The sequence below is a fragment of the Colletotrichum gloeosporioides genome (assembly GCF_011800055.1).
Source record: "Colletotrichum gloeosporioides strain Lc1 chromosome Unknown consensus_1, whole genome shotgun sequence".
NCBI lineage: Eukaryota > Fungi > Ascomycota > Sordariomycetes > Glomerellales > Glomerellaceae > Colletotrichum > Colletotrichum gloeosporioides.
Window position 1 is genome coordinate 592,173 of NW_025544646.1, and position 13,280 is coordinate 605,452.

Below are 13,280 nucleotides of genomic sequence, written 5' to 3' on the forward strand. Positions count from 1 at the left end.
TTGCTGTCTCGAATGAAGTAACTGGAGGTCGCTGCCTCTGAGGTAATAACAAAAACAAGGTAATGGGATATACGTGCGGCGCAAACAGCCGAATAAGAATTAAAGCAAGACGCCCCAGAAACTCCGAGCTATGAATGTTGTCCGTCATCATGATCCAAAGTGAAGTTGCCAAATGACGCCCTTTTCATACAACTTTCCAACATTAACGCCCATACGCTCTCATGATCTATTCGTGGCTTTTCTGACACTGGCCCAGTATGCTGATGGCCAAACCGACATGACCTCGGCCTCGGTCGGCATGCGTTCTCGACATCTCGTGACGACGCTCTGGATGATTCTACCAAGGAGTTCCTCATCGATTGGGAGTGCCTTCTCGCTAAGCTCATTAGGGTAAAGGAAGGGATCCGTCTCGTGGAGGAGTTCCTCGCAGGTCGGCCGCATGTGAACATCGCGGTTCAAGCACCTCCTCAAGGTTCTTATCAATGAGGGGGGTACAGGCATGCCGCCCATCCCCCGTGATGGGAACTCGATGTTGTGGTCCCAGTTGATAATGGCTTGACATCTTGCCATCTGGTTGGCAATATGGCCAAATGGGGCGATTCCATAAACAAGCTGGTAGAGAATGCAGCCAAGTGACCAGACATCGCTGGGCTTGCCCACCTTCATCAGCTTGGGTCGTCCAGGAACACGCCCACCTCGGGGCGCGTTGAAGTCCAACAGTGATTCAGGAGACATGTAGTTTGGTGTGCCGACTTGCGTTTCGCGATGCACATTGACGGTTTCGTCTGTCTGAATGGCATTGGCGATGCCGAAATCGATCAGCTTCAAGCGACCCTTGACGAGGACAAAGTTGGCGGGCTTGAGATCGGAGTGCACGATCTCGCATTGGTGGACTGCTTGAATACATTCAAGCATCTCTTGCCAGTAGAAACGGACGAAAACCGGGTCGAACTTGGCGGCCTCAGGGTTCTGTCGACTTCGGATGAGGGTGTTGAGATCCAACTCGCCCATCTCCATAAGCTGATGCTAGGTTAGTTACGTTCGCGTAGTACATGACGAGCCAACTCACCAGAGTTAGCACTCTTTTCTCATCGTTCATCTCGTAGTCGTATAGATTGATGACTCGGTCGACACCGTTGAGTTTGCGCAGCAAGTCGATCTCGCCTCGATAACCCCTGATTTGGCCTTCATCTGCATTCTCCAGCGAGACCCTCTTCAAAGCAAACATTGCTCCGTTTTCGGCAGTAACGCGATAGACCTTAGCGCTACCGCCACGGCCCAAACAGTCGAGCCTTGTATACGACTTCCCATTCACACGGAGGATGTTTCGCTTTTGCCTTCCCTGAGTGGTAGTAGCTGCTCCCGCGGAAGTGGTTGCAGCATCTAGGACAGACATCTTTGGTGGTGGTGGCGGCGCCGGCCTGCGAGGGGTGTTGTTCGCAAGCGAAGACAGTGGTTTCCGGTCAGGAGAAGCAGCAGGTTGTTGGCGGGCTACTTCAGGGTTGGCGGAACGTCTCGGGACCTTCTCTTCCTTCTCACCAAGGAGGCTGACTGCGGGCTTGGAACTTCTGAGGATTGAAGGAATTTCGTTCTCCTGGTCGTGGGCAGATGGTACCTGAGGCCGAGGTGCCGGCAACTTGTAATGAATCTCCTCCGGCTCTTCTCTCTCCTGGGGTGATTGTCGCGCAGATGCGACCGGCTCTGCGTAAGACGTCGGTCGTCTGTGACCTGGTCTTGAAGGATCGCTCAGAGCCACCGGGCTCCCTGATGCAAGTTGCCTGCCGTTTCCATAAAATGATGAGGCAAGATCAGTGTCCGCCTCACGGCCCTGGCGATCATACTCATTACTAGACATTAAGCCATCGCCCTCAACCTCGCCATTGCCTTCGGCCTCCTCCTCACTCTGACGTCTACGGCCACGTCGTGCCGGACCACTGAGGAAGCTTCCTGGAACCTTGCCGACGCGCTTGACACGCATGGAGCCTTGCAGTGCAAGGTTATCCTCCGGCTTGACATTCCTTCCGACGGTAGAAGGGTGGCGCGAGACACTTCCAGGGTTGATACCAGCGGCATGTCGGCCGGCAGTCACTGGCTCCTCGGAATGCTCCTGCTCGAACTGCGACCCAGACCGGCGTGAATGACCAGTCGAGCTGTTAAGTCGACTTCTGTTGCCCGATGAGCCGGCGGCAATGCGGACAACTCGGACTCCCTGAGCAGGAGTGTTGACGTCCTGGGGCGGTTCTGGCTTCTCATCGGAAGACTGTTCACGGCTTTCTGGCCGACTCCTTGAGCGAGGACGTTGGTTGGTGGATCGCGACAGTGATGTTGATCGTCGCTTCGTGGGTCCCATCTGGCTTAGACTCTTGGGTGTTGTGCTGAGTCTGACGACTCTTTTGCGCACGGGACTTGTCTCGCGGCTTCTCATGGGTGATGAGGGTTTTGATGATCTCGTCTCATGTGCTTGCGCACTTCCGGACCTGAGGGATCTTCTCTCTTCTGTAGCAGATGTCGTCGACGCAGCGAGGTTGCTTGCGCGACGGCGCGTTCGTGGCGGGGATGGTGCACGCTCAGGTTGGGCAGAGCCGCCATCGTTGAGGAGTGCCTTGGTGAGAGCGCTGAGCTTCATAGGGACCGGAATCTCATCGTCGGAGCTATCGTGCATGGCGTACTGTTGCGAATCCGCCTTCCTAGACAGAGCAGGTGCAGCAGCTGTCGCGTGAACAGGGTTTGATTCGGTTCGGCCCAAGTGCGGGCGCGAGGGTAGGCGACGGAGGCCTTGTCTTTGCGAAGGTCGTCGTGACAATCCGGTGCCAGCGGTACCCATCGGGGTGGGCGAAGCTGTCGACATGTCCATTTTTTCCGGTCGAGGTGGTTGGGGGTGGAGGTTTGTTTTGCAGGTGTGAGCAATGTAGGTAATTGAGCAATTCGGCGCGTCCCTTCCACGTCTCGGAGACTGACCACCTTCCGCCGCAAAAGCGATTGTTTCTGTCGAGTAAATGATGATTTACGTGTCAATGGAGCCCATGATCCAAAGGATTGAGAATGGAGGAAAGATTAGTTTATGCGGCGCGTCATTAGCATCTTGTAATGCTGGGGGGGGGATGTGTCGGTTCCTTGTCGAATTCAACGACGTTCCCAGTATTTGGGGCTAACAGGGGTCGGCCAATGAGAGGGCAGGTTCGGCAGACTAAGTTGTCCGGGCAACTGGCTGGCAGAGCTTAGGTGGGACGCGAGGCGGCACATTCCCCTGTTCGTCGCATGAAATTTGCACATCAGATTCTGGCACTATGCCTGAGGCAGACGCATGCTGGACTGAGCGACGGTGCGAAACGGCAAGGCCAAAGCTTCTAATTGAAATCGCTTAGAGATGCGCGCACTCGAGATCCATCAGACGCCTTACGGACCCAATGCCCCGCATGTTGGAGGATGTGGGTGCATGTATTCTTGCTGCAAGACGCCCTGCCTGTACTGCAGGACGGTGGAAGGAGCGCAATGTCCCAGACGGCAACACATGGTAGAAGTTTCACGATCACGGGGGAGAATTGTTTTCAAAGAAGCAGCGAGCTTTTCAATTGTCCGAAAACAGCCGGTTTCCCTACACAAACGTGTGTCGAAGTCCAACCCAAGAGTTCCCCCATGCGAATGACATGCGAAAATGTCGGCCAGATGTTGCTGCGTGACTTCTTTGATGAGGTCGGGGCACTCGGCCGGTCATCAGCGTCGTGAGAAGGGTATTTAGTCGAAGAGACCGAAGCCCATGTCATCGTCGGACTCCTCCTTCTCCTCCTCCTTGGGAGCCTCGGCCTCAGCCTCAGCAGCACCGCCAGCAGCGGCACCGCCAGCGGCGGGAGCAGCACCAGCGCCACCAGAGGGGACGGAGGCGAGCTTGGAAGAACCCTCAGAGATCAGCTGGGTGGAAGTCAGCGCGCATGTTCACAGAAAAAAGTAAGGCAACTGTCATGCCGGGAGAAAACTGACCTCGTTGATGTCCTTGCCCTCGAGCTCAGAGATGAGCTTGTTGAGGCGCTCGTCATCGGCCTCAATGCCGACGGACTCAAGGACGGCCTTGACGTCCTTGGCAGAGGGGGAGGTGTTGCCACCGAGGCCGAGGAGAAGGTAAGCGGCGAGGTGCTTCATTTTGATTGTGGTATTTCTGGATCAGAAAGCAAGGTCAGCCAAGAGTCCTCCAGATATTCGAAGGCGGCGGAGGATGCGACAGGTATTACCGGCAGTGACAACGTCGGCGAGGGAGGAGTGCGGCGGGGAGTAGGACTCACAGTTTCTTGAAGAGAACACGAGAGGTCAATCAATTTAACCGCAAGTTGGGCGGAGACTGAATCTTCGAGTCCTAAGAGGATAGTTGGCGGTGGTTGTCTCTTCGGAAAGTTGGATGCAAAAAAAAAAGTTTCGCCTTTTGTCACGGCTGTGGGCGAAAATTAGACCCTAACAGGCGTTTAGGGCGGGGGGCCAGCGTCCGATGCTGAGTGGCTGGCCGTCTGTGGCGGGGCCGCTCACCAGCCACCTGCCCGTCAGCTCCCCTGGGAGTCCACCCAAGTGCACGGGACCCTGCCGTCTTCCAGTGGGAATCGCGATAAATGACGAGAACCTGGCAGCTCGGCACTCCCGGAACCGGAGCCACTGCTTCTTCCGAAAGCCTGGAAGTCCAGGCTGGTAATAAGGCAGAGGCACAGTGCTGGAAGTACCACTGATTCCCACCCCCAGGCCAGCAGATATAAACTTGCCAACTCCAACGCCACTTCCTTTTGTTTCCCCCGAAACCCAACTTTCGACTCTCCCGACCACCAGACGCCCGTTGCGTGTCCTCCGCGACCATCTCCTCATTTTTTGCGATTTTTTCGCCCGCGACTCCCACGATTTCGCCCGACGTCCAGGCTCGCGTCTCTCCAAGTCTTTGGGGGCACTGCGCTCGCTGAATCGCAGAAAACTTGGGGTTCTCGCACTTTCCATACTGATGACTCAAGCCTCTGCCTAATGCATCCTGACGGCTGCTTCAAGCAATCTAGACCCTTGCTTGACGATACTTGGCTGTAATAGACCGTCAACATGCCGGTAAGTCCAGCGAGCACGCGACCTCCTGCGATTTCCGCTTCGCAGAACCTCATTTGGCCGACGAACGCTCACCCCCTCTCCCAGATCGGAGATCTTCTCGCCCAAATAAGTGGCGATAAGTCACAGAGCACCTCTCCGGCGCCGACACGACCGGCCATCGCTGCCGCCCCGAAACGAAAAGCAGACGATGATTTGCGCAGTACCGTTTCAAATAAGACGCCGCGAACCAGCACCACAGGGCCCAGCTTGTCATCAGCTTCGAAGCCCGCTAGCGCTCCGAGACCCGCTTCGCGACCAGCGGAAAAGGCGACGACCATTACCGGCTACCGAGGCAGCGCAGCCCGACCCTCAGATCGAACATCATCAACACCCAAACCCCTGGGCAATGGCACATCATCAGCGAAGCCCAGCACCTCCAGTGCGCGACCCCTAAACGGGTCTGGTGCATCGAGGCCCATCTCCACCCTGCCCAGCCGACCATCACCCGCCCCTCCAAAGGATGGTGCAGCCCCGAAAAAGGGGTCTTTTGCTGAGATCTTGGCGCGTGCCAAGAAGGCTCAAGAATCGATGGGCCAGGTCGGAAAAATTCAACACAAGCCTGTTGAGAAGGTTCTCACCAAGAAAGAACGTGAGGATTTGGCGTTACAGGCAAAGAAGGACGCAAAGGCGGCAGCGGCCAAGGGCGGAGCTGCGAGACAAGCGTCAAAGTTCCAGGGCACGTCTAGACCATCCTCAGGTGCTCCGGCACGCAACGGGGCTGGTACCAACGGGTCCTCCAGGAATGGCGCACCCGACCGAGCAAAGGACCCTAGAGCTGCAGCAAAGGCACGCGCTGCTGAGGAGGAGCAGGAAAAGAAGCTCAAAAAGGCAGCTGTGGCGACCACAGGATACACTGGCACCGCCCGCCCGAGACCCGGTGCAACCTCAACGAAGAAGAAGCCAACTCCCGGCGGCGCCCTACTCAATAGTCGACCTGCACCACGCTATGGCGGCTCCGCAAGAAGGTCTCGCTACGAAGACGAGGAAGACGAAGAACTCGACGACTTCATCGAGTATGATGACGAAGAAGACGACGCTGGTCCCCGTTATACCTACGACTCGGACGGCTCTTCAGACATGGAGGCCGGCATGGACGACGTATGGGAGGAAGAGCAGATGGCAGAGCGTGTGGCTCGCAGAGAGGACCTCGAGCAGGAGAAGCTCGAGAAACGACTCAAGGCCGAGAAGGAAGAGCGTAAGCGCAAGTTCTACGAGCAGCAGCGTGGACGGCGTTAGTCACGAGCCCCGGCGCTCCAGACGGTATCACAGGGGAACAGGAACCTGGGCACTAAGGGCATTTGCACCGGTAGGCGCGGCGCGGCAGCATCACATTAGCGACGGCGTTACTGTATTTGTTTTGTCATCATTGGGTTAGGGAAATACTCGCGGCACACACGGCCGACTTCATTTGGCGGTTTTCACCTCACTTTCTTCTTTGGAGAGAAGGGTATAAACGTGCCACGCGCGCAAGATGATACCTCAGGGGCCAACAAACATTAGCCTAATATTATTACCTCTGTGCCAGGTACTGGTCAGAACCAAGCTTAAGGTCCCAGGGGAGGATTGGTGCTGAAATACCTGACAGAATGCCGAGAACTTGGCGGCTCTGTAACAGGAGAGTCCCCAGCCAGAATCACGTAATGCGTTTGCCCGTTTGATAGGAGAAGTAGATTGTCTTACGTAGTCAGGTTGTTGGGTAGTTAGGGAATGACCAATTACGAAACCACAGGGCCATGTCGCCTTGGTGATATTGCTCAAACGTAATGTGATCCTTGTATCTCAATCTATGGAAGCCCCAATGCCACAATCCATGGGGTATCAAATCTACCCGTTCCATCGCTGGATCCCATCCCCCAAACGCCAGCTTTCCAATATTGCCGAAGATTCCACAAGATACCTGCTGTGAGCCAGTGACCGGAGCTACTAAGCTCCGCTCTTCCGCAACTGATAACTCCGATACGTGATGTTCAACCAAGCTGCCGACGAACGACTGCGGCAGTAGGTCATCCGGTCCGCATGGCGTTTGTTGTTACACGCGATCTATGACCGCAAACTTTGCGCCCTGTAAGCCTTGTGGCTAACAAGGGAAGAAAAATAAAGCCAGAAATGCAACCGTCCATGTTGATGGCAAGCAAAGATGGGGAAAGAAGGTAAAAGAAGGCGGCGGGAAGAAATTCCGTCACCTGAGTTATGCCTCCTGTTCGACACCCGAGTGGGAAAAGGAACAAACAAATGCAAACGTTGCTGGTGTTGCGGCTGCAAATTGCTTTTCAAGGATAACTTCTCCGCGGAGGCGAGAGACCCTGGAGGAACACTGCCGCCCACCAAACTCTGGCGGACGAGGGACGGATTCTCAACTGTGACAAGCGGTGCGCAAGTGCTCAGCGTCTTAACCAGGCCCATGTGTCTCAATAGTAGTCAGGAGCTCTGCAATCCTATGGTAGATCTTCCGACTTGAGACCTGAGTTCCCATATCCACTCAGATTCCAGCCTTTGTATCGAACTGTAGAACCGCCGCTGCCAGAGAGTGAGGAGGGAGGAGGGTTGTGTGGAGGAAGCCCATTGTGATGCTTCATGGGCGGTGGTGGGAGCGAGGCTGGTGCAGCTGGCAAGCTGCTTTTCTGGCCAACGGGAGCACGATGACCGTTCGTACCGTTGGATGTGCTCTGCTCGTCATCCTTCATAAGGCCCTTTTCTCGCAGATACTGGATTGACTGGAGAACCGTCAAATCCTCTTGGTCCTTGTCGTTGAGGATCAAGCGCTGCTGAATGGTAAGTGCCCCGTTGTTCGCTTCCCGCTCTTTCATGGCCGCCTCTCTGACAGCGGGATCGTGGACGAAACGGCACTTGCCCTTCTTGCCACACGTACCTCCCGTCGAGTAGTACTTGCAATGTTTCGTAACATCTGCCTTCTTAGCTGGCGGGGGCGGTGGGGGGGCTTGCTGAGCACGACTAGACGCGACTTCTGGCTCGTCGTCTTCAGACTTAATTTCAACGGGGGAGCTGTCTCTCATCTCATCACCCTCGTCCTGCTGTTCACGCTTGCGTTTGATGGACGACTCCACCTTTTCTAGCTGTTTTCTCAGCTTGATAGCGAGGTATTCTTCCTTCTCTAGAGCGGCAGCAAACTTGTGGCTGCTTCCGTGTGCCACCTCGGCAGACTTCTTTGCCTTAACTCGTGCGGCCGTGGGGAAGCGCTTCTTCCGCTCGGCAATATAGGCAGCAACATCAGTGACCCTACACATACCGTTAGCGGACCGTTAGCTCATTGTTCATTTTCCACTCACTGTAAAGCATCGGCGCCGATCAGCTTGCGAAGAGTCTCCTCTTCCATCTCATCGTCCTCAGAGTCCGAATCCTGGCCTGGCGTAAGACCCAACGTGTTGGTCTTGCGCTTCTTCTTCTTACCAGAAGCGGCGTTGTTATCATGCTTGTGTGATCCTCCGTCTTGACGATTGTTATGATGATTGCCTTGCTGGCGGTGACGGTTTCTGTCGTTGCCGTGTTGGAAGCCTCCACGACCTCGCGTGTTGTTCCCGCGGAAGCCACCTCGTCCACGGCCGCCATGTCCGTCATGCTTGTAGTGTGGCTCGTGTGTTGGGCCGGAAGCATGAGGAGCAGGCGGTGGAGCGTGGTAGGGATACTGGGTAGGAGGCGCGTATGGAACCGGCTGAGCGCGGGGATCTCCGTACGGTTGGCCATATCCACCATTCACTTGATGTTGGATTCCTTCGTTGCCGTATGCCGCAGGGGCTGGTGTACTTATGTTGGGAGCTCGCGAGCCACCTCGGTCGTTGCCGTATCCGCCGCGGCCACGGCCGCCACTGTAATGGTTCTGAGCGTGTTGATCATGGCCTGCAGACCATTGTTGGGGGGCACTGTATGGTGCAGGATGTTGGTAAGGTTGCCCATACTGTTGCTGCTGGGGAGGCCCGTATCCTGGCTGGTGAGGAGGCGGTTGGGCATGTTGAGGATGGGAGTAAACTTGGGGAGCGTAATTGGGATGGTAGTTGGAGCTGGACAAGGGTGCAGGAGCGTGGGCGCCATGCTGAGGCGTAGGATGGGCGTGATCGTGGTGCCACTGCTGCTGGGGAGGATAACTGCCGCCCGTGGGCTGACCTGCATACGCAGGGCTGTGTTGGGGATAGGGTTGCTGGCGACCGTACTCATATTGAGGCTGAGGAGCAGGCGGGTATTCAGGACGACTGCCAGACGTATAACCACCACGGCCACCTCGGCCGGGAGGAGCACCACCTCCTCTGGGATGTTGTTGATAGGGGCCGCCGTGATGACCGTATCCAGGATGGCTCGCTTGTGCCGCCTGGGGAGGAGGTGGCGGCGGGCCGTAGTTGTAGCCGGACATCTTGGCTCGGCAATGTTGAAGCTCGTGTCTCGAAGGCTCGGCTCGGGTCTTCTCCGTTGTGGTATTTACGGGACGTTCGATGATAGAAGGAGGCAGGTCCACCGAGAGACTTGATGGCTCCGTACCAGATTGCTTCTTTCGAAGGTGAGCGCTTGCGATCGTATCGAACTGCAGGGAGGAAGGGGGCAAAAGGGTGATGAGGTGCAGATCGATATCAAAAAAATGAATCTTTTCTGGAAGCAGGAAGACAATCTCGGAACAAGACACCTCGCCAAGATGAAATGCAAAAAGAAGGAAACGCGAGGCGGGAGACGCAGCTTGATGCAGACTGCAGGTTCCCTGACGCGAAGCTGAAGCAGAAGGTGGAGCCCAGCAACTTTCTTCCTTTCTGCGAGCAGAGTTCCAGGCTCTCTGTCCTGGCTTCCATAGGGATGGTTTCGGTGGCCGCAATAACTGTTCCAGCGGGTCGAGCAACCTTGGGAGTCCAGTGTCTTATTGCTGCCTTGGGGGCGCTTTGGTCCGCTGAGTCGATCCTTGCAGGCGCCTCGCTAGGCTAGAACCTGAGGGCGGTGTGACAGCGGGTGTCTTTTCCAGCCAGGCGCCCCGCGATTTTGCCGATTTTGCGATTTCACAGACGGCCAGCGACTCATCTGAAATTCCTTCCTTGAAAGGCGTATTCGCTTCTAATTGACCCTTACTACGAGACGACGATCTGAGGGTCTCCATTCTTAATTGTGTCTTTTTACTCGTCCAGAGGCCCTCATCGCGAGCAAATAATTGGCCAACATGTTCATCCTCGTAGGTTTCGATCCTGCAATTTTCACCTGGATGTATCACTAACACGGCCGCAGACCAAAATCGCCGATCTAGTTGAGATCGCACCAGAGGATTTCCGCAAGAAGAGCGGTACCGCCATTGAGGACAATATCAACGCAAAGTACGCGAACAAGGTTATTCAAAAGATTGGCCTCTGCATATGTCTCTATGACATCCTCTGGACATCAGAAGGACTCATCGGCCATGGCACCGGCCTTGTCAACGTCAACGGTATGTGAGAAACGTGCTCGGGAAGACCGCATGCCTGACGTTCTTCTAGTTGAATTCAGAATGATCGTATTCAGACCGTTCAAGGGCGAAGTCATGATTGGCAGAATCAGGAGTTCTACGCCAGCCGGCATCAACCTGAGGACAGACTTTTTCGACGACATTTTTATCCCCTTCGATGAGCTCCCCGAGGGTGCCGAGTAGTGAGTGAAAGTCACCCATGATATCAAAGCCCAGTCTGGACTAACTTGTTCGAGCAACCACTCGGAGCAATTATGGATCTGGAATATTGAAGGCGACAGACTCTTCTACGACAACCACGAAATGGTCAGATTCCAAGTTATTGACGAGGAGTGGCACGACCAGACGCCTGCGGGTCCCAGCCAGGGAGAGGAGGCAGCCCCGCCTAAGCCACCATACAAGGTGAAGGGCACGATGGCGATGGAAGGTCTCGGCGTGTGTCTCTGGTGGGATGGTCAGGGCAGCGAGTAGTACTTCGGCGGTCCTTGATTATCTCATAGGCGATGCATTGATTATTTTACGGGAAGAAGACAAAACCAGGAAGGCGCATAGGCGGCATGGATATGTACATTGTTCTACAATTCTATAACTTGATACCCGAGAGCAGTCTTTGCTCCACATCATCCAGAACTGAGTAGTGGTCGACGACGGCAATGTTCTCGGCCTCGCCCTTGAACTGCTTGTCGGGGTCAACACCAGGCCCAAACATCTGGGGGGCGCCCTGGGCGCCTCCCATCTGTCCCATTTGCTGGGCCATCTGGCTGGCGGCTACTTCACGTCAGTGTACCACTTCTTGGGAGCTATTATCGAGACTAGCTTACCATTGTCACTCCCCAGAATGAAGTTGAAGACAGATTGCAAACCAAAAATGCAGAGGAAGTACCAGCTGATGCTAGACATCCATCGGGGATCCATGTCCTTGGTCGCGACACCAGCCTGGAGCATGCTCTTGAACTTGATGGTGAGCGGGAACGGCAGCTTCATGATGACGTATCCGCTGAAGAAGGCGTTGATCCAGCTCATGATCAGCGTGTTGGGGATAATCATCGCCATGTTGTTCTTCATCATGCCCATCATGCCGTCCATCGCACCCGGGTCCGTGAGCGGGTTCGCGGGGGGCTGGCCCTTGCGATCGGGGTCCTTGAGGTAAGCACCAGACTCGTACGCAGCAACAAGCGTGTCACGGCGCGCCTCGAATGACTTCTTCGACAGGACGTGGTGGTTCGTTCGCACACCAACGCCATGCATCATGGCGCGTTGCTCGCGGAGAGCAGGCTTGTCGAGCTTCTTGGGCGGGGTGGCGAGCATAACCGAGGCATAGTGTCGCAGAATACCAGTCAAGATCATGACCACGGTAATCGGGAACAAGATCCAGTAGCTATTGCGTTGCTTCGATTAGTCCCTACATGCCGAAATGGACAATTGGCGGTAGACACGTACAACAACTGGGGATCCCGATGGATCGTCTGCACCGGAACCTGGGCCATGGCGGGGGTAGTTGACTCGGAGCGCCGGGCAGGATAATTCGAAAAGATTGTGATGGCGCTTGTCGTTGCAATTACGGCCCGGGAGTTGCGATCTGGTGGTCGACGTTGCACCCCATCATCTTGGTGGAGAGCTCCCGTCGGAAAAAGAGTTTTGGCGGGGCTCCGAAAGACCACCTTCCACTTTCACTTTTCGACAATGGATTCGCGCAGGGGTCCAAGCTGTCCTAGCTCCGAAAGCCAGGCTGGAGGTTACAAGACATAAAACGAACCCAAATCCCATGCACGCTATATCACGAAGCAGCGAACACTGGAACCGGATCACTCTACCCCGCGCGCAATTATCACCAAAATGTCGTCTTCAGAAAGAATAACGGTCCACAACTTGGCCGGTACGTTTCTGCCATTTTTCGTGCATCTTTGTCGCATTCGCACTAACAGCTTACCCCAGATCTCAAGAACACCTCGGACGATGCGCTCCCCAACTACCTGAACTCCCTTAAGTTCACCCAGTCCCACACCTTGACCGATGTTCGTCTGGGCCTCGGCTGGGGCGCGTTCCTGATCGCCGCCGCTTGCTTTGGCTGGGATTACAAGTTCGGCTTCGACGCAACCAAGTACTACACTGCGGCCGCCGTGGTCGTCTACTCGATCCTGAACGGCGCTCTGACGCTATGGATCTGGCTCAAGGAGGCAGGCACCGTATACGAGGGCACATCTCCGTCGGGTGAAAAGGTAAGCGCCAGCGTCGTCTCCCCTGCAGCCTCGCATCCTGTTCTACGAAGCCAATGACTTACACCGGCTGGTACAGATCAACATTGCAACATCAACAAAGAAGAATGTCCCAATCTACAACATGAAGATCACCATTACACCCAAGAACGGCGCAGGCAAGACGCTCGAGCTTGCGAAACCTTTTAACCAATGGTTCGACTCTCAGGGCCACTTCGTCGCTTCGCCATTCCAGGAGATCCTCGCTACCAACATCCCCACCATTGGCAAGCTTGATCCTAAGCGCGTTCAGTCCACCTCCCAAACCTACTCTGCCGACGTCCTCGACGCTCTGTACGCCGAGAGCACCGCGACGGGTAGCGGAAGCGGCGCAGAGGCAGCGGCCAAAGGATCTAGCAAGCGACGCAAGGCATAGATAGTCGTTCGGCTCTGGTTAGGGATTTGTTCTACACTTGTTAAATGCTCCATATTCTTGTAAAGTAACCAAGGGCTTTGAGAGGGCAAAAAAGCATGCGATTTTGTTTCCA

General features: G+C 55.4%; 7 protein-coding genes across 7 annotated transcripts; 3 read left to right on the forward strand and 4 right to left on the reverse strand.

Moving 5' to 3' along the window:
• Positions 1–219: 219 nt before the first annotated feature.
• GCG54_00009948 (Serine/threonine-protein kinase mph1) lies at positions 220–2,854 on the reverse strand (the record flags this gene model as incomplete). Its single annotated transcript, XM_045409884.1, has 2 exons — positions 220–1,020; positions 1,070–2,854. 2 exons carry the CDS (start codon positions 2,852–2,854, stop codon positions 220–222), a joined length of 2,586 nt encoding a protein of 861 aa, XP_045271421.1.
• Positions 2,855–3,735: 881 nt separating this feature from the next.
• GCG54_00009949 (60S acidic ribosomal protein P2) lies at positions 3,736–4,137 on the reverse strand (the record flags this gene model as incomplete). The annotated part of the gene is made up of 2 exons (XM_045409885.1): positions 3,736–3,909; positions 3,979–4,137. The coding sequence occupies 2 exons, from the start codon at positions 4,135–4,137 to the stop codon at positions 3,736–3,738; spliced, it is 333 nt and encodes a 110-aa protein (XP_045271422.1).
• Positions 4,138–5,064: 927 nt separating this feature from the next.
• Positions 5,065–6,345, forward strand: GCG54_00009950 (uncharacterized protein; the record flags this gene model as incomplete). Its single annotated transcript, XM_045409886.1, has 1 exon — positions 5,065–6,345. The coding sequence occupies one exon, from the start codon at positions 5,065–5,067 to the stop codon at positions 6,343–6,345; it is 1,281 nt and encodes a 426-aa protein (XP_045271423.1).
• Positions 6,346–7,544: 1,199 nt separating this feature from the next.
• GCG54_00009951 (uncharacterized protein) lies at positions 7,545–10,025 on the reverse strand (the record flags this gene model as incomplete). Its single annotated transcript, XM_045409887.1, is given in 3 exon segments — positions 7,545–8,346; positions 8,397–9,800; positions 9,817–10,025. Coding segments are annotated over 3 exon segments (2,415 nt in total), but the record flags the coding sequence as incomplete, so codon positions are not given.
• A 233-nt stretch (positions 10,026–10,258) lies between these two features.
• On the forward strand, positions 10,259–11,008 carry GCG54_00009952 (DNA-directed RNA polymerase III subunit rpc8; the record flags this gene model as incomplete). The annotated part of the gene is made up of 4 exons (XM_045409888.1): positions 10,259–10,270; positions 10,324–10,519; positions 10,569–10,719; positions 10,774–11,008. 4 exons carry the CDS (start codon positions 10,259–10,261, stop codon positions 11,006–11,008), a joined length of 594 nt encoding a protein of 197 aa, XP_045271425.1.
• Positions 11,009–11,120: 112 nt separating this feature from the next.
• GCG54_00009953 (ER membrane protein complex subunit 3) lies at positions 11,121–12,143 on the reverse strand (the record flags this gene model as incomplete). Its single annotated transcript, XM_045409889.1, is given in 4 exon segments — positions 11,121–11,305; positions 11,359–11,915; positions 11,978–12,082; positions 12,100–12,143. 4 exon segments carry the CDS (start codon positions 12,141–12,143, stop codon positions 11,121–11,123), a joined length of 891 nt encoding a protein of 296 aa, XP_045271426.1.
• A 230-nt stretch (positions 12,144–12,373) lies between these two features.
• GCG54_00009954 (uncharacterized protein) lies at positions 12,374–13,168 on the forward strand (the record flags this gene model as incomplete). Its single annotated transcript, XM_045409890.1, has 3 exons — positions 12,374–12,413; positions 12,473–12,756; positions 12,785–13,168. The coding sequence occupies 3 exons, from the start codon at positions 12,374–12,376 to the stop codon at positions 13,166–13,168; spliced, it is 708 nt and encodes a 235-aa protein (XP_045271427.1).
• Positions 13,169–13,280: the final 112 nt, after the last annotated feature.